General features: G+C 43.8%; 2 protein-coding genes across 2 annotated transcripts in view; one reads left to right on the top strand and one right to left on the bottom strand.

The window, feature by feature from the left end:
• LOC146521305 (uncharacterized) overlaps positions 1-3,093 on the top strand; it is a 55,103-nt gene extending 52,010 nt beyond the window's left edge. Inside the window, exon 4 of the mRNA XM_085155054.1 lies at positions 1-3,093. The gene's annotated coding sequence lies outside the window, so the exon portion shown is untranslated.
• Positions 3,094-13,722: 10,629 nt separating this feature from the next.
• The window catches only part of LOC146521302 (Fc receptor-like protein 4), a 39,864-nt gene continuing 34,159 nt past the window's right edge, over positions 13,723-19,427 (bottom strand). Inside the window, exons 2-6 of the mRNA XM_085155189.1 lie at positions 16,969-17,084; positions 16,484-16,519; positions 14,355-14,615; positions 14,030-14,275; positions 13,723-13,943 (exon numbers count right to left, since the gene is read on the bottom strand). Coding sequence (XP_085011315.1) covers positions 13,738-13,943; positions 14,030-14,275; positions 14,355-14,615; positions 16,484-16,519; positions 16,969-16,999 — 780 coding nt within the window. The 5' untranslated portion in view covers positions 17,000-17,084 and the 3' untranslated portion in view covers positions 13,723-13,737. The remainder of the gene's footprint in view (positions 13,944-14,029; positions 14,276-14,354; positions 14,616-16,483; positions 16,520-16,968; positions 17,085-19,427) is intronic.

Genomic DNA, 19,427 nt, shown 5'->3' with positions numbered 1-19,427 from the left:
CAGAGCAACACAGATGGATCCAGTTCTCAACCCTGTCGTCACTGTGGTGGTGGGAAAGAGTTTCTTTGTGTCCTTTGTGGAAAAACTTCCAATCATCAACGGGACCTAAAACCACATCAACGTAGACACACTGGAGACACAATGAACTACTGCAAAGAATGTGGGAGAGGCTTCCACACACAAGTACATTAAAAATACAAAAACTCTTCCACAGTGGGGTGATAAAGCACATCTGTGACCAGTGTGGGTCATTCTTCACCACTGGACATGAGCTTAAAGAACAAGCATAAGCGAATCCACACAGGAGAGACACCAAACAAGTGCAGACACTGTGACAAAAGCTTCTCACAATCATGTCATCGTAACAAACATGAACGTACGCACATGGAAGTGAACTTCAGCTGTGACCAGTGTGACAAGAGCTACAGGAATGTCAGTTCATACTCCGAACACAAACGATCCCACACTGTAAATAAACTGTTTCACTGTTACCAATGTGCAAAAACATTCACTTCATTATCTGCTCTGTGCAAACATCAGCCTGATCATGCAGGACTGGATCACAATGAATCTGAAGAGAGAGAAAGATCCTCTTCTGGTTTCAGGGTCAGACTTAAAAACCTTGAGATCAGGCTCCACAGAGTTCAGATGGAATCTCCTGTAAAGAGTGTCAGCTGATGTCACACTTGGATCTGATGAGGTAGCTCTGATTTCTGGACCTGCAGTGAATAATCCTGAATGTTACATTTAGGAAGCTGCATGTATAGATCTGTATATCAAGTTTATGTTTTTTCCTTTGATGGATTTTAATTCTCTAAAATGTTATCCCTGTTACATTTTAATCTTTGTTTCCTTAGGACACAGTAGTGTTTAGTAGTTGTACTTGTTACTGTATTATTAAAGTTATAGGAATGTCTTTTTTACCAAACTGATATTGTATCAAAATTGCAGATATGGATATATATTTCAATTTCTTTCATTTGTACTTTCTTAGTGTTTCCAAAATTAACTTTAACTTTTCAGAAGATGAAGCAGTGAGTCACTGTAACCTTTATTCAATTAGGCAAAGACCACATTCATATTCACAGTGGCAGCAAAGAAATGTTAGAAGTTCAAAAATTCAAATCCTATTCAACCTCTATTTTTGGCTCCTCCTTCCACTTTAGTGTGTTTACTGTATCCTTGTAGTCCACGTGTTGTTTTTTAATGAATTCATTTTGATCCACATGTTCTGCAGCTGTTTTCTTGTTGATTTGAAGTTTGTTTTATGAAATCGTGATTTGATTTGATCCTATATTTGATTAACTTTGAAAAATAAAGAAATGGTCTCACAACAAGTAGTTTGAGCCCTGATTTCAGATTCAAAGTAATTTTACTGTTTTCAGTGGTACATGTGAAGGTTTATCAAAGGATGAGACTTGGCTGTTCTCCACTCACACTAAACAGGGTTCCTGCAGCTCATTAAAAACTCTGAAATGATCTTCAAGGACAAAGATGTTTGATTTTTCTTAAAAACAAGATGTGGGCATGAAGTTTTCAGAGAGTGTGTTTAAGATTCATTGTAATGAACATCTCACACAAAGCAGATGTTCCTGCATTGCAACAGCGGTTTGCAGATGTGTTCTCTGACTCTCATGGAGCACCACTTTGAAACGCAGCCTGGTGGGAAAGTCTGTTCATGGCTGAACGAAGCTTTCGACCTTCACGGGACTGAGTGCTTAACTCTATCATGAGCACATATGCAATGTTTAATAACATGATTGAAACTATATGTTTAATAAATTGAATAAATGTTTTCATCAACTGCCAATGGTCAAAGCTTAATAAAAAGGATATAAAAGAATAAACATAATATAAAAATTGTAAAATTCCCACATTACCTATTCAGGTTGTAAATCATGTTTTTAAAAAGTAACTAAGTAATTAACTACTTTTGGAAATAAGTAATCAGTAAAGTAACGGGATTACTTTTGGGGGAAAGTAATTAGTAATTAGCAGAGGTGGGTCGAGTATTCAAAAATTGTACTCAAGTAAGAGTAGCATTACTTTAAAATATTACCAGTGTTGGGAAGGTTACTTTTAAAATGTATTCCATTACAGAATACAGAATACATGCCCCAAAATGTATTCTGTAACGTATTCCGTTACGGTACTCAATGAGAGAAACGTATTCTGAATACTTTGGATTACTTAATATATGTTTACAACTACATGAATGTACTATTGCTGTGATTTATTACTGTTACTGAAGGTCCGCGGCTCCGAACCGTAGTAAAGGGACCTCTGGCTAATACGGTGGGTTCTGTGTCGAAAACTAGCTTTGCTTTGTTGTCTGGGTCAACTTTGCTAGCGAGAGACAGAGAGAGGCGTTGAAAGGCTGCTCCAACAGAACTTATTGTTTTTGGAGGAAAAGACGAACACGGTGTACAGTCGAGTCTTAATAGCTTACTTACAACTGGGCTCGTCAGGCTCTCTTCTTGGCTGCAGTGGTTATTATTATATTTACATGCTTCCAGCTCCCGTTTTTGCTCGATGACAGCTCGTACTTTTCCTTTTTCTCCCTCCCTCGCTCACAGACACATAACGTGTATGGCAGTCCATTCTCCCAGCAGCATGGACTACACTGCCTATGATGCTACATTCTTTAGAGCTATACCGGTAGCATTCTGCCTATTAGCTTAGCACAACAACAACAGGCGCTCTCTCACCCAGGAAACACGCAGAGATAGAGCGTCACCCTGTAACCATGGCAACCGTAATGCTGCCACTTGGAACAACTGTCATGATCCTGGGTCATTTTGACCCAGCGTTTTGTGTTTCCTGGAGTTTGGTGTATATTCAGCCCTACCTGTGTCTGTCCTCGGTGCTTTGTTCATGTCCCCGTGTTGTTATGTAAACAGTCTGTGTGTTTCCTGTTTTACTTTGTAGGGTTGTGTATCGTTATGTCCATTGGTTCCAGCTGTGTCCCCGCCTGTCTGCCATTACCCGATTACCGTGTGTATATATAGTGGGTGTCGGTCTGTGTTCGTTGTCGGCTCGTCTGTGTTTCATGGTGTCCTGTTCCTCGTCTGCGTCTCTCTGCCTCCCACCCCATTCGTATGATCTCAGGTTTGTTATTTAGCTCACCCAGTTTAGGTTTATGTTCTGTCCTGCCCTCAGTTCTGTTATTTGTGCACTGTAAATAAAACCTACTTGCACCTCCGCCACTGCCTGCATTTTGGGTCCTCCTTTTCCTCCACACCACACGGCTCACCCCGCCAGCCGTGACAGTACGAGCCGACCAAACATAGACCCAGCAGCATCCGCACCTTCCCAGGAGTTTCGGGAGGGATTGATTGACTCCGTTTCAAGGTTGGTTAACCTGTGGCTTGAACATGAGGGAGAGGAATTTCTCCGCGCTGTAGAAGCCAGGCTACAGCAGCTAATCTCTGCTCATTCCTGGCTACTGGACTCTCTTCACCCGCTCGCACAGAATTTCATACTCCACAAACTTCACCTTCACCCTCCAGCTGCTACCGCTTCCCGACCCAGCCCGGCGGTGAATGTTTTGCACTGCCCGCCGGGCGATCTGCGGCCCGGCCCACCGGATGTGGAATTACCCGGCCAGTCGGAGCTATCCCCGAGAAGGAAGCGACGTTCACGCCGCCGACGCCCATCGCCACAGCCGGGCCCCGAGAGTTCTGAGTTGCCGGCTGTGGTGAGTGGAAAAGACACTCTGTCTGTTTCGCCAGACCGTGTGACTGTTCATACCGGGGCTGTGTTTTTTGAGTCAGCTGCCCAGCCGGTAGCCCAGTTAGCTGCCCAGCAGACACGAGCTCAGTTAGCCGCTCAGTCGTCACCTCCATCACATTCAGCCTCACGACCCATAGCCCAGTCATTACCACAGCCAGACCGACTACAAACTATGTTGCAGTCCATAGCCCGGTCAATAGCTCAGTTGGTAGATGACTCATCAGCTCAGCCACCTATTCAGCCATTATCTTCACCAACTCCTCTGGTACAGCAAGCCATAACAGTTCAACCCATAAAGGACAGTTCAACAACTTCTTATTCCAAGCAGAGAGACAAACCTAATGACTATAAAAACGTTCCTCAAGAGCTGGCCAGTTCTGAGACTGAGACGCACTCCAGGGCCTCCCCAGAGGCTGGGTTTCAGCCCCCAGCAGACTCTGGACCCCTGGAGGTAAAGAAGCCAGCTGAGGACTGCACCCGGCTGTCGCTGCCTGAGCTGAGTCAATGCTCGGTGCAGCTGCGGTCAGCTTTGTGTTTGCCAGAGGCCACCGTGCCTGCTGGTTCTGATCTGCGCCCGCCAGAGGTCCCCGCGCCTGCTGGTTCTGTTCTGCGCCCGCCAGAGGTCCCCGCGCCTGCTGGTTCTGTTCTGCGCCCGCCAGAGGCCCCTGTGCCCGCTGGTCCTGAGACTGTTCTCGCTGGAGGGCCCAAGGAGCCCGTCCAGCCTCCTGTCTCGTCCGCTGGAGGGCCCGAGGAGCCCGTCCAGCAGCCTGTCTCGTCCGCTGGAGGGCCCGAGGAGCCCGTCCAGCCCCAAGACTCGTCAGCTGGAGGGCCCGAGGAGCCCGTCCAGCCCCAAGACTCGTCAGCTGGAGGGCCCGAGGAGCCCGTCCAGCCCCAAGACTCGTCAGCTGGAGGTTCAGGAGAACCCAGCCAGCTTCCTGCCTCGTCAGCTGGAGGGCCTGAGGAGCCCGTCCAGTCTTCTGCCTCGTCAGCTGGAGGGCCCGAGGAGCCCGTCCAGCTGCCAGCTGCAGCCTCATCATCCTCGCCGGCTGCCGCTCCATCCACGCTGCCGGCAGCAACAGCAGCTTCATCCACGCCGGCTGCCGCTCCATCCACGCTGCCAGCAGCAACAGCAGCTTCATCCACGCCGCCGCCAGCAGCAGCGGCTTCATCCTCGCCAGCTGCAGCCTCCGTGTCTTCACCCTCGCCAGCTGCAGCCTCAGCTTCACCCACGCCGTCGCCTGGTCCAGCTCCGGCTTCACCCACGCCGTTGCCTGGTCCAGCTCCGGCTTCATCGTCGCCTGGTCCAGCTCCTGCATCGGCTTCATCGTCGCCTGGTCCAGCTCCTGCATCGGCTTCATCGTCGCCTGGTCAAACCTCTGAATCGGCTTCATCGTCGCCTGGTCCAGCCTCTGCATCGGCTTCATCGTCGCCTGGTCCAGCCTCTGCATCGGCTTCTGTCTCGTCTGGTGCTGCGAAGGCCACGCAGCCTTCAGGTCCCTGACTGCCGCCTCGACATCGTCGGTCATCTGCCAGGCCGCATGTTGGCTTCTTCGCCGCCGCGGCCGGCCTCCGGAACTGCTTTCTCGCCGCCGCTGCCTTCTGCGCGGTCGGCTTTTGGATCTGTGTCGCCAACGTAGCCGGCCTCAGAAGATGTATTGTCCTGGACTTCTGAGTTGTCAGCCTCCGGGCCGGCCTCCTGAACTGTGTTTTGTTCTTGGACTCCAGCATGTGTGTTTTTGTTTTGGGCGATTCCCTTGGTTCGCTGGAGCTTGTTTTTGTTCGGTGTTGGTCCCTCTGTCCTGGACCCCCTGCCGCCCGCCCTGGGTTGGTCGTCTGTTTTTGTTTTGGGCTGTCTGGAGCCAGCCCTTGGAGGGGGGGTACTGTCATGATCCTGGGTCATTTTGACCCAGCGTTTTGTGTTTCCTGGAGTTTGGTGTATATTTAGCCCTACCTGTGTCTGTCCTCGGTGCTTTGTTCATGTCCCCGTGTTGTTATGTAAACAGTCTGTGTGTTTCCTGTTTTACTTTGTAGGGTTGTGTCTCGTTATGTCCATTGGTTCCAGCTGTGTCCCCGCCTGTCTGCCATTACCCGATTACCGTGTGTATATATAGTGGGTGTCGGTCTGTGTTCGTTGTCGGCTCGTCTGTGTTTCATGGTGTCCTGTTCCTCGTCTGCGTCTCTCTGCCTCCCACCCCATTCGTATGATCTCAGGTTTGTTATTTAGCTCACCCAGTTTAGGTTTATGTTCTGTCCTGCCCTCAGTTCTGTTATTTGTGCACTGTAAATAAAACCTACTTGCACCTCCGCCACTGCCTGCATTTTGGGTCCTCCTTTTCCTCCACACCACACGGCTCACCCCGCCAGCCGTGACAACAACAGAACGTAGCTGTCAAACAAAACCCAAACAGTCCTGACCCGCCACATGAAACAGGGAAGTACCGCTGTGTAATCCATTTATTTCAACAAAGTAACTGTATTCTAAATACCACCTTTTTAAACGGTAACTGTAACAGAATACAGTTACTCATATTTTGTATTTTAAATACGTAAAATTAAATACGGTACATGTATTCCATTACTCCCCAACACTATCTACAATGTACCAGGATGGTCCACTGGTAACTAGGTGTGTTGTTGATTTATGTAATATTCTGCAAAACAGACTTTAGCAGAAATTAGCTGTCTATTATCAGGGGTTTAAAATTCATGAAAGCTCATGAAACATCTGCTTTTATGTGTTTAAATCAGCTGGTTCAGTTCACAACGATCAGTGAATATCAGTAATACACACTTATGACCACGTGACTCTGACTGGCTCCTGAACCAGCACAGAGCTCAAACAGTTACCTCTCTGTAAAGCTGAAAAGCAAGGGCAAATTTAAAGTCTGCTGCCCTCTACTGGTTAAACCTGGTGTTACAACAGAGCGGTTGCTTTAAAAATTACAGCACTTTAACCTCTACTAGAAGATGTCACATTTTAAATCCGTTATCTTATACTTTCAAATTAGGTACAACACATAGATAGAAAAAAATCAATGACAGTAAAATTATCACCAGTGTGTGGATAGCAAATTTCCCACGTGAGAACAGGTGAGATTTTACTGTTTATCTCACCTGGTCTTGGAATAACTGGGAGTTGCTGGAATAAAGCCCGTCTGTCCCTGATCAGCCTGCTGCACATCATTCTTTTGAGTTTTCTTTATAATAGAGTAGAATCGGCACATTTTTTCGCCATCTGACTGTACAATGTAAATAGATCTAAATCTAAAGATATGAAAAGGATCACAGATATGTACACATCCAGGTCTTTAAGACATCCTTGTAACTAATTGATTAGCATCGTCTGGCTTCATCGATAAAGATAACTGGGTATCTCTATTGTAATGAAAATAGGTTTTCAATGCCTAAAGGAAGTGTGTATAACATAAAGCATATTACCGGAGCAAAAAACCCTGTAATTAATTAGTCATAGCTACTAGCTACTTCTTCAAAAAAGTAACTAACTGAGTTAGTCATTGAGTTAAAATATTCTTAAAGCAACTAATTGCTAATTTGTTTAACCCACCGATGTCCAGGGTATAATTGGCTGTTCTTGACTGCTTTTGATATTACCGCTACATTACCCCTTTAAAAACTTGCCTTGCCTTGTTTAGGTGTCAATTTTTTCAGCACAACCTCATATGTCTGAATTTACTGTTATTTTTTCAATTTGACATACTGTATTAAATTAAAACTGCATTGCTTGCGTGCTGGTTTGGCCTATCAACACAATTTGAAACTTGGTGTGTAGTTTGAAGTCAACACTTTCAACACAAAATTGGAGACTCAGGGTTGTCTTGGGTTGATGTAGCATCTTGTTGCTATGTCATCTTAAATTGGTCATGTGATTGGTTTACCATGGCTACTATATTCCTCAGCCAATCAGCAGCACTCATGTGTACTCGCGTTACTTTTAACGCCGTTATTCCCATCACCCTCTGACTACAGAGGGTAACAGTGAGCAGTGGTGCACAGGAGCAACTAGAACATAGGTGTCAAATTCTGGCCCGCGGGCCAAATGTTGCCTAATTACATTTGGCACGCGAAGCCATACAAAATTACTGACTACGATGACCTGGATGACTGAGAACCTTCACAGACATACAAAAAAAAAAAAAAGAAATACAAAATTACCATTAGAGCTGGCCTGCCAGTATTATACAGTGCATGTACTGCTAATACTACAATTCCCAGAATGCTCTGTTGATGTTTTGGCATGTCAACTGCCAAGTGGGCTCATTTTGACCCCATCTTCCAACGATAACTGCAATCCAAAGAAGTATTTTCTTCTAGAAGTAAAGTAAAGTAAAGTAAAGAAAGTTCTTATTATTAAAGTTGTCATTGTAATTTTGAGCAAAAACCCTCTAGGCCAGGGGTGGGCAATCTCAGTCAACGAGGGCCGGTGTCCCTGCAGGTTTTAGATCTCACCCTGGGTCAACACACCTGAATCACATGATTAGTTTGTTACCAGGCCTCTGGAGAACTTCAGGACATGTTGGGGAGCTAATTTAGCCATTTAAATCAGCTGTGTTGGTTCGAGGACACATCTAAAACCTGCAGGGACACCGGCCCTCGTGAAATGAGATTGCCCAACCCTGCTCTAGGCTCTATGCTGGCCATTTGGGCACCCCTTTTGCTCTGCACAGCCAGCAACCTGCCTGGTTCTCCACATAATCATGATCCGATCTCCTCCATCTCAGCAGCATTCAGTCCTGCAGTGGTTATCTAACATCTAACTACAGTCCCAGATATATTTGTCTACTGGTCACATCTAGCTAGTTATGGTGCATGTTATAGCAGCCTAAAATGCAGCAGATATTCAGCTTTAAACTGATTTCTTTCTGACATTAGAAGTTTGATATCTTGAGTCAGGCTGGCTTAGCTTAGTTTAGCATAAAGACCAAGTAACTGTTAACTCTTTTTAAAGTTAAAGAGTAGCTGTACCTCTGGATGTCTTTGATCTGACGAGTGTTTGTCCATATTTGATGTCTTCTGGTCTCACTCTTGAGTAGACTGCAGTTGAATCACACTCTGTTAAACAAAACATTTTAATTACTACTAATAATAATAATGGATTGCATTTATATAGCGCTTTTCGGGGCCCTCAAAGCACTGTACAATTCCACTATTCATTCACTCTCACATTCACACACTGGTGGAGGCAGCTACAGTTGTAGCCACAGCTGCCCTGGGGCAGACTGACAGAAGCGAGGCTGCCATATCGCGCCATCGGCCCCTCTGGCCATCACCAGTAGGCGAAGTGTCTTGCCCAAGGACACAACAACCGAGACTGCCCAAGCCAGGGCTCGAACCGGCAACCTTCCGGTTACAAGACGAACTGCCAACTCTTTGAGCCATGATCGCCCTGCAGATACAATAGTAATGGTAAAGCAATAGTATTAGACGGCGTCCATGGAAAAATGTTTTTAATTCTTGTTTATGAAGCAATTAAGTCTTAACTTTTACAAACAGCAGTTTAGTAACTTTACTAACAGCAGTTAGCTTTTCACAGTTTTTTTCCCACTTCTTAACACCTCTGCAGCAAAACGCTAACGGATGACAAAGACCTGCATGATATTTGTGTGAAAACTGAAGGTGATCAACCACAGAGCTGCCATCTTCTTTCAGTACAAAGTAACACATTTCACCACAGGGGACAAAGAAAACATGTTCTCACAACAAGAATACTATTCTTAGCCAAACCAAAAAACATGGCTTCTAACTGTAGGTAAGTAGAACCAACATGGTGGCTTATTCAGCAATGACAAGCCGCATCTTGTCATTCTTTGTGTATCTGTAATTCTACATAAACATTCTAATAACTTGATAATAATAATAAATAAAAACTTGTCCTTAACCACATACTGTAAGCTGTACATGAGTGGCTGGTGAATGTAAAATGGAATTTCTTACATGTCATGCCATGTTTTAGGTCTTTCAAGTATCGGGGATATTTATTTTTCACTATTTTTGGGCACCAAATCTTTTAATTCTTCTGAAGTACAATAAAAAATAAAATTATTAATTAATTATAATAATCAATAAAAAAGTTAGTTAACTAAAGCTGTTTCATTGTGTTTCAGTTCTAATTCAACAGAATTACTTTTAACTGAGTTTCTAACTTTTTGACTCCTAATATTAAATATTAATTAATATTTAATATTTAATTAATATTAAGTGATTATAAATTGAGGTTTTAATTTGTACACTCATGAATCCTATCAGCTGCTAAACCATGGACCTTCTTAATATCATCATATTTAAACAACACATTTCCAGTGGGGAAACACTGGCCCTTGAAACAAACATTTTTGTCAAAAGTTATGCCAGCTATTTGACCTACAGTAATTATTATAGATTTTTCTTTAACATCTGGATCTGTTCTTCTTTTAAAAATAGAAAACCTAGATGCTGCTGTTCAAGGAAGATTTGACTATACCATGTTCTGTATCTCCATTGCTAAGTTGGCTGTTCCCTTGGAGGCTTTGAGATCTTGGAATAACTCAAGACACAGTGGAAAGATAATTTCTCTGTGAGAGATTATGTCTCTCAGCTGGCTTGGCAAGTCATTGGAATTCCCTTACAAGAGTTAAAGAAGATATCTCAGGAGAGAGAGGTCTGGGCATCTTTGCGGCCCAAACTGAATGAACAGGAGAAAATCGATGGATGCAAATAAATGGTTGCATGGTAGGAGAGATGGGATGGGACTTTTTGCCCAGATTGTTTAATACAATCTTGGGGTAAGAGGATGCCTGAAGAATGAAGAATTCTAGTGGTACTGAGTTTCAAAAACAAGGCTGATGTACAGAGCTTCAGTAACGACAGAGGGATAAAATTGATGAGCCACACCATGAAGCAACATGAAAGAGTTGTTGAAGGTAGGTTAAGTAAAGAGGTGATGATCAGTGAGCAGCAAAATGGCATTGGAGGCAAAGTTAAAGAGGCAAGGCTGGGAGCATTTGGACATGTGGAGGAGGAGTGGTGGTTAGGTTGGACAAAGGATGTTGAAGATGGAGCTGCCAGGCAGAAGGAAAGAAGAAAGACAACAGAAAAGGTTAACAGATGTATTGAAAAGTGTTGGTGTGACAGAGGAGGATAGGGATATGGTGAGATGAAGGCAGAGGATCCACTGTGGTGACCGCTGTATGAGATCATTTTAAATAAATCATATTTCTACTGACACCATGACTCTTCATAAGGATGACTACATCTGGTCAACATGCCAGGATGTCACACAAAGTACAAATAATTAACTTTCATAAGATTCCTGCAACAAACTGGTGACCTGTCCAGGGTGTACCCCGCCTCTCGCCCTATGACAGCTGGGATAGGCTCCAGCACCCCCCGCGACCCTGAAAAGGATAAGCGGAAGCGAATGGATAAGATTCATATTCAGAATTGAAATGTCTATCAGTTTGCCTCCACTTATACAATTCAGGGTAACAGAGGTACTGGACGGTATCCCAGCTGTTACCAGTCCAGTGTACATCCTGGACATGTAACCATCCTGTTGTAGGGACACAGAGATTGGAATATACCTGTTAATAAATTATGCTTCTTTTTTGAAACAGTCCTGTGCCGAAGGTGCTGCACTGAGCTGCAGCTGCAAGTGGTTGGTGCCTATTGTGGTGGTAATCCCCGAACCAAATAGTGGACACCAGAGGTGAAGGGAGCCACCAGGCTGAAGAAGGAGTCCTATCGGGCTTGGTTAGACTGTGGGTCTTCGGAGGTAGCTGATAGGGCCAAGTGGAATGCGGCTCGGGCAGTGACTGAGGCGAAAACTTGGGTGTGGGGGGAGTTCAGAGAGGCCATGGAAAAACACTTTCAGACTGCCTCAAAGAGATTCTGGCAAACCGTCTGGCAACTCAGGAGGGGAAAGCGGTGCTCTACCTGTACTGTGTATAGTGCTGGTGGAGCACTGCTGACTTCGACTGAGAAAATTGTTGGGTGGTGGAAGGAATACTTTGAGGACCTCCTTAATCCCACTAACATGTTTTCCCAAGAGGAAACAACTCCTTGGTGGCAGAACCCCTGGGGTGGATGAGGTCCGCCGTGAGTTCCTGAAGGCTCTGGATGTCGTGGGGCTGTTCTGGCTGCCATGCCTGTGGGATGTTGCGTGGCGATCAGGGGCGATATCCATGGACTGGCAGACTGGGGTGGAGGTCCCCATTTTTAAGAAAGGGGACCGGAGGGTGTGTTCCAACTACAGGGGGATCACACTCCTCAGCCTCCCTGGGAAAGTCTATGCCTGGGTGCTGGAAAGGAGAGTCCCTATGTTAGTCCAACCTTGGATACAGGAGGATCAATTTTCAACATGATCGCAGAACACTGAACCAGCTCTTTATCCTCTTGAGGATACTTGAGGGTGCATGGGACTTTGCCCAACCAGTCTACATGTGTTATGTGGACTTGGAGACTGTGTCCCTCGGGGTGTATGGACAGGATTTCTAGGCACAGCCAAGTGGCGGAAGGCTTTCACTTGGATGATCTCAGGATCTCATCTCTGCTTTTTGCGGATGATATGGTTCTGTTGGCTTCATCAGGTGATGGCCTCCAGCTCGCATTGGAACAGTTTGCAGCCGAGTGTGAAGCGGCGGGAATGAGGATCAGCACCTTCAAATCCGAGGCCATGGTTCTCAGTCGGAAAAGGATGGAGTGCCCACTCTGGATCAGGGACGAGTTTCTGCCCCAAGAGAAGGGGTTTAAGTATCCCGGGGTCTTGTGTGAGTGATGGGAGAAGGGAGCCGGATATTGACAGATGGATTGGTGCTGCAGTGATGCGGATGCTGTACTAGTCCGTCGTGGTGGAGAGAAGGCTGAGCGTAAAAGTGAAGCTCTCAATTTACCGGTCGATCTACGTCCCTACCCTCACCTATAGTCACGAGCTGTGTGTAGTGACCGAAAGAACAAGATCGTGCATACAAGCGACAGAAATGAGCTTCCTCCGAAGGGTGACTGCCCTCTCACTTAGTGATAGGGTGAGAAGTTCAGCCATCTGGGAGGGGCTCAAAGTATAGCCGCTGCTCCTCCACATCGAAAGAAGCCAGCTGAGTTGGTTCGGGCATCTGACAAGGATGCCTCCTGGGTGAGGTGTTCCGGGCATGTCCCACTGGGAGGAGGCCCCGGGGCAGACCCAGGACACGCTGGAGAGATTATATCTCTCAGCTGGCCTGGGAACGCCTTGGTGTTCCCCCAGACAAGCTAGGAGGTGGCTAAGGAGAGGCAGGTCTGGGCTTCTCTGCTTAGGCTGCTGCCATCGCGATGGAGATGGACGGATGGATGGATGGATTATAATACTTTCTTTCTCAGGATATCTGTCCATCCTTAGTGCAGTGGTTAACACAGTGACAGGGTAAGTGAAAGAGCATTGGTTTGATTGAGGAAGTGTATCCCCTACAACACAGTGGAGATATGTGCTCCGGTACCCACTCGTGACAAAGAAATGGCTAAAACAGCTAACATTTCTTTTTCCATTATGCCCTTATGTCTTTATAAATCCACTGAAATTATAGAGAATTTCAAATAACATATACTTGTAAAAAACTAAACTTAACCTCACACAGTAGCCTTGCACCCCACCCCAAAAGCTCATATAAAAACAAAACAACACCAATATTACCTCTGCTTCTTTTGAGTGGCTGCTGCAGACAGTGTGACATTTGGATGTCACTGTATGTGATGTCATCTCTGACTTCATTTTCTAAAGCATTTTCTTTTTCTTCTGAAATGATTAAAGATGTACACAACATATAAATTGTTGTACATAATTTAAATGTTAAAAAAATCTAAGGATATTGTTTGGAAAGGCATTTCTAATTTATGATGATTAGCAATAATCATTGTGTAGCTTATTCAGCAAAACAAAATCATGGGTGTAAGATCAAGAAGTCCCTACAGTACATTGTTGAGCTGTCTGGGTATAATCATAATGAATGTGAACTTGAACATGAACATGAACATGAAAGATCAGGAAGTCTGAGTCTCACCTTCAGGTTTCCTGTGAACACATCGTCTCACCAGCAGAACCAGTAACACCAGTAGGACTACAACACAGACTGATCCGATACATGACAACACAGAGAGAACAGGAGGAGAGAGTGATGGAGGAAGAGTGATGGCGGTGGAACCAGGAGGAGAGGTGGATGTAGATGGAGGTGTGGTGGTGTGTTCCCCTAAAATAAAGCAAACACAGTCATGAAGTTGTCGTCACATTGTGAATGTTGAAAGCTGCAGAAACACAGACAGGTGAGTGTGTCACCTGTGACAGTGATCCAGCTGGATGGAGACTCTCCATGACCGCTGATGTCACACTTGTAGAGGCCTTCATCAGACCTGGAAACATGCTGGATGGTCATGTGACCTGTAGGCTGCTTCCTGATGAGGGAGCCATCTTTATAGAAAGCAGCTGGGAGGTTGGAGGGAGTGGTCTTTGTTTTACAGAGAAGAGTGACGTCATCTCCCTCCATCACAAGGATGACAGGACTCTGCAGGATCACTGATCCACCTCAACACAGAGACAAACTACAGCATTTCATCCATTTACACACAGCTTCATCAACACTAACTCCACACACTCAGCTTACCAGTGACTGTCAGGTTAACCATGTTACTGATGGGACCCTCTCTGGACTCACACCAGTAAACTCCACTGTCTGATTGGAAAACAGTGATGTTACAAGAAGAACCAGCACTTTCTCCCCATCCATCTCCACACTGAGTGATGTTTGGTTTGCTTGTGTTTCTCCTCAGAGTCCATCCAGCAGAGCTGTCGTCCTCCTCACAGCTCAGAGACACAAAGTCTCCTTTGAAGAACTGAGAGCTGCTGGGACTCACAGTCAGACGAGCTGTGAGGGTTACAATAAAAATCTTATAATCTTTTATATTTTCTAATGATGAAACAACAGTGAAAACAATGTTGCATTAAGATTAGTGTTTATGGATTTATGGCTCATGGACTATATTTGCTGATCTGTGTTGCGCTGGCGGTCCTTGCAGAGTGACCTTCCATGTTTTTGCTTTTAGCTGCTGTTCCCTGTTTTCCTTTTTACTTGTGAGTGTGTGTGTGTTTGTGTGTGTGTCTTTATCCAGAGAGTCCTGCGTTGGGGTCCAACTTCCCCAACCCCACAGTCTGCCACCATAGACTATGAAAATTAGTTTGTATTTACTTATTTACTAAAAGTAAGTAACTGAATACTTAATTGTATTTATTTACTTAGTTTTTCCTATTTTCCACCTATAGTCTGGCTAAATCTTCAGTTAAAAACATGTGTAGATGCCACTGTAATGCATTTAATTAAAAAGGCCCAAGGTCACGTATACATGTACACAAGTATATATGTGTGTGCGTGTTGTGTTGTTGCACAGTTTTGGGATGAATAATTAGTCTTGCTTGGCTTATGGCTGGACAGTCAGTGTCCTTCTGCCTTGAGTTATCGTACACTTACAATTTCCACCATGTTTTCTCAGCATGATGGTTAATTTTGATAGTGGACAGTCCTAAACCGTCAACCTCTGTAGAACAGAAGGTAATAGAAGTAAATAAGCATAGCTGTCCTGGATGCCTCTGGGCCCAAACTACCCTGCGTTTAATAAGGCTTTTGTGTTTTTAACATGTTTTAATGCTTTGCATCTTCTTCTATTTAATCTTAAAAAGCCCCTAAAAACAGTCAGTGATCACTGTCGGCCTCTCTCGGTTTTTATTACCACTATTCATTTTTGTCATGCGATTACATTTGTCCACGACCATCGAGAATCCTCAGGTCAACTTTTATCGAGTGAAAAAAAGTCCTCCGCTCATTAACGTTCATCCTTCAGCTTCACTGTTTATATTATGCTAACATAGCTGTGTCACTAGCGATCATGTAGCATATCATTATATACCAGCTAGCCCAGGAGAATTCTAATCTAGGTGTTGCCAGATCATCATACAACAGCTGTGGGTAAAAATAGTACATCTCAGCTACCCTCTCCAACCCATCATGGGAATTCTTCAATACTGCAGCAGGAAACTCCATATTTGTTGATGGAGGATGCTGTTCATAATTCAGATGGGTGACAGCATAATCATCTAACTAGAGTGGTGGATTTCCTTCTCTTTGAGTAGCACATTTGCAGAAAGGTTGAACTGGTTATGCATGATTGCTTTTAGCGAGAGCAAATTCTCTACATCCAGAATTTTGGCACCAATTTGTTCTGAACTGCTGCTGAATCCTCTGTCGAGAAATTGTAGAAAATACTATGGTGCATTTGATCAGAAATGCTCAACACAATGTACACTACTGTAGTGGGTTTACCAAAGACAGCACACAAGAATATACAGATGTCCGTGCATGTGTGGTTATGCATCTGAACATAAACTCCCTAAATCCTGTAAGTTTAACACAGTTTAACACACAATCTATATCTACCAAACCATTTCCGACTTCAGTCGGTGGCTCTGCTTTTCCAGCCACAGGATGCCCATGTCGGCAACATTCCCACACTCACACTGCATTTGGCCAAATAAGTGGTGCCATTAGGCATGCAAGCACCCAGTGACATCAAAGGGGATGCTGATACACAGTTTTAGTCTACGCTGTCAGTGCTTCATAAATTCATAAATGTTTGTTTCTTTTTAAAGTTTTATTGAGATCTATTCTGAAGCATGAACACAATCAGGTCATGTCAGTGAGCATTTCTCAGGTTTAAACTGTGACAGAAGAAGGTTACTGACCTTGGTTTGTTGTGCAGCTCAGCAGTGAGATCAGAACTAAAGAGAAATGACACTCAGGTTGATTTGAGGTGAACATAAAGAACAACTCCACACAAACAGCTGACAAACACACAAACACGTCTCTCTCTCTGATATATCTGCTCATTTTCTATTAGATGTCAGCAACATCTTTCAAAAAAACAAAAACCCATCTCTTTGATATATATCTGCTGATATTTTTAGTTGAAAAAAAAAAAAAAACAGCCGGTAGAAGAGTAAAAGTATGTTTTTAATGGGGTTTTTAGCCATTTATTCACTGCCTGCTGTGTTTCCTCGACTCCTGAGCAAAGATAAAGAGTCAGTTCAGACCTGCAGTTGGTCCTCGTGGTGTTTTGAACTTGAATTCAGCCTGATTTGTTTTTCATGTCTTCTCCTCCATCATCAGTTATCAGGAGAGCAGACAGTCAAAGTACAAGAATTCAAACAAACACAGAGATTCTACTTACAGAGCAGACACAGCACAGATGTTTCCTTCATCGTCCTTCTCACTCATTTGAGCTTTTTTTCATTTCTCTCACTGACACCAAGTAAATCTCGCCCTCTTCCTCTGAGCACCAGCTTTCTATTGGTTCAAACACAGTGAGGTGTTAGTGTGTGTGTATGTGTGTGTGTGTGTGTGTGTGGACGTCCCCCTCAGTGAGAGAGGCAGATATGAGCTGAAACACAGGAATCAAACCAGGGACGCTGCTGTTATGGAGCTGAACTGGAACCATTCAGACACTGAGGCCCTCTGAACACATTTTAATTACAGCTGTGCAGAGACACACTGATGACTGACTGGAACACTATGATTGACATTTTACATTAACACCATCCTCACACATGGTTTATATATGGCCACTAGAAGGAGATGTTGGACTTTAAACACTAACACGGATACAAGCAGATCATCAGCGATGTATTTGATATTAAATGTATGTTGAACACGAGTATGTATTTAACTGTCAGTAAATATTAGCTTAATTTATTTAAGTGGATATAAGAATATATAATATATATATATATATATATATATATATATATATATATATATATATATATATATATAAGTCCTGACTCGTGACAATATGAAACAGGAAAATACCACTGTGTAATCCATTTATTTCAACAAAGTAACTGTATTCTAAATACCACCTTTTTAAACGGTAACTGTAACGGAATACAGTTACTCATATTTTGTATTTTAAATACGTAACGGCGGTACATGTATTCCGTTACTCCCCAACACTGAATATTATTACTCAAGTAAAAGTGAAAAGTAGTCGTCAAAAAAGGTACTCGAGTAAGAGTAAAAAAGTACTTGGCGAAAAGACTACTCAAGCAGCCAGCAACTGTTTGAAATGTATGATTTATTTTATAAATAAATGCTATCAGACAAACAAAAATAAATAAATGTACAAATTTTAGTATTTTCAAAAGGAATATATGTAAAAAGATCAACAAAATAAGGCACAATTCTAATTTCCCAGATTTAAGTTTTTCACAACATAAAGCCTTTTTCACCAATACCTACAGTAAATAATATAAATATAGAAACAGTGCAAACAATTTCCAGTGACAAGATATGCTGTAAACTTTATATTCATTTTTGCTCCAAATGGCACAGCAGCCTCAGAGAAAACAGAACGAGGCATCTTCAACATATGTTTATACAAGGCAGCTCAGTTTACCATAAATTGTATGGATGTGCATTTATTTCTGCATATTTAGCAAAAATGTGCCATTTCTTCACTCAGTGAGGTGATGGTTAAGCTTCAGCAGCAGTTTGCTCTCAAGGTTCTTTCTGTGAAGCTGTAACTGTTTAGCAGTGAACAGGAGTCCTGCATGACTGAGAAGTCCTTCACAAGCTCCAGATGCAGGAAGAGCAGTATTGATTTTGATCAACAGCTTCTTGATGTGAGGAAAGCCATGCAATAGATCCACACCTCCAGTGAATGGACATGAAAGGTACCTCTCCAGCTCCCCTGCTTCTGGCTTTCCTGACCCCATGGATCCAGCATCTTAGTCGGCTAGGCTGCTGTTTGCGCTAGTGATGGGTCGCGAATGAAATGGCTCTTAGAGCCGGGTCTTTGAAGTGAACGATGCGAGCCGGCTCCTTATTGGGAGCCGTGGGGTTTTTTTTCTTTCTCCTGCCCTCTCTTTCACTTTTTTTTCGCTTAAGCTGCAAGTCACCCTTGTGTTTGCGCTGAGCAGAGACGGCAAACAGAGCCTTGCGTTTGCGCCCCTCCCCCCTCTGCTCAGCGCTGAGCTGAGGGGGCGGGGCGATAGTTACACTCGCAACAGCAGTAGCACACAACAAGAGCAGGAGGGAGCAACAACAAGAGACAACACCATCACATTGGAAAGGTACAGTAAAGAAAATGAGTGACAGCAAGAAAAGAAGCAAAGTCTGGAACCATTTCAATCTTATTGACAAAACAAAGGCACAGTGTAGAGTCTACAAAAAAAGGATATCATATAGAGCCGGCTCCACAAACAACATGCACAGGCACCTAAGAACTGTCCACCCATCAGTGAAATGGGAAGATAAAACGCAATCAGTTGAGTGTGATATTAATATTTCTAAATGCCAACCTTTCCCTTAATTAAAGATCTGGGCGTTCTTTTCCCCCTCCCCCCCCCCTTTTTTTTCCCCATATTTTAATTCATATTTTATTGTGTTGTGGTTTGCAGTGTTTTGTGTTGTTTCACTATAAATTTGTTTAAAGGGAAAAGCTGAAAATTGAAGTAGTTAAAAGTTGAAATGTAAATAGTTTATAATTTATTTTATAATTTAAAATATAATTTATTTCTGACATTTTATGTGGAGTGAATAAATAAAAGTATATTTACAGTGGCCCCTAGAGACAAAGCACGTACAAACTCCAAAACATAACAGAAGTGCTCCAGGATGCTAGGGGCCGTG

This window comes from Neolamprologus multifasciatus, chromosome 3 (assembly GCF_963576455.1).
Source record: "Neolamprologus multifasciatus chromosome 3, fNeoMul1.2, whole genome shotgun sequence".
Lineage (NCBI taxonomy): Eukaryota > Metazoa > Chordata > Actinopteri > Cichliformes > Cichlidae > Neolamprologus > Neolamprologus multifasciatus.
This window is presented reverse-complemented; position numbering and strand designations above follow the sequence as displayed.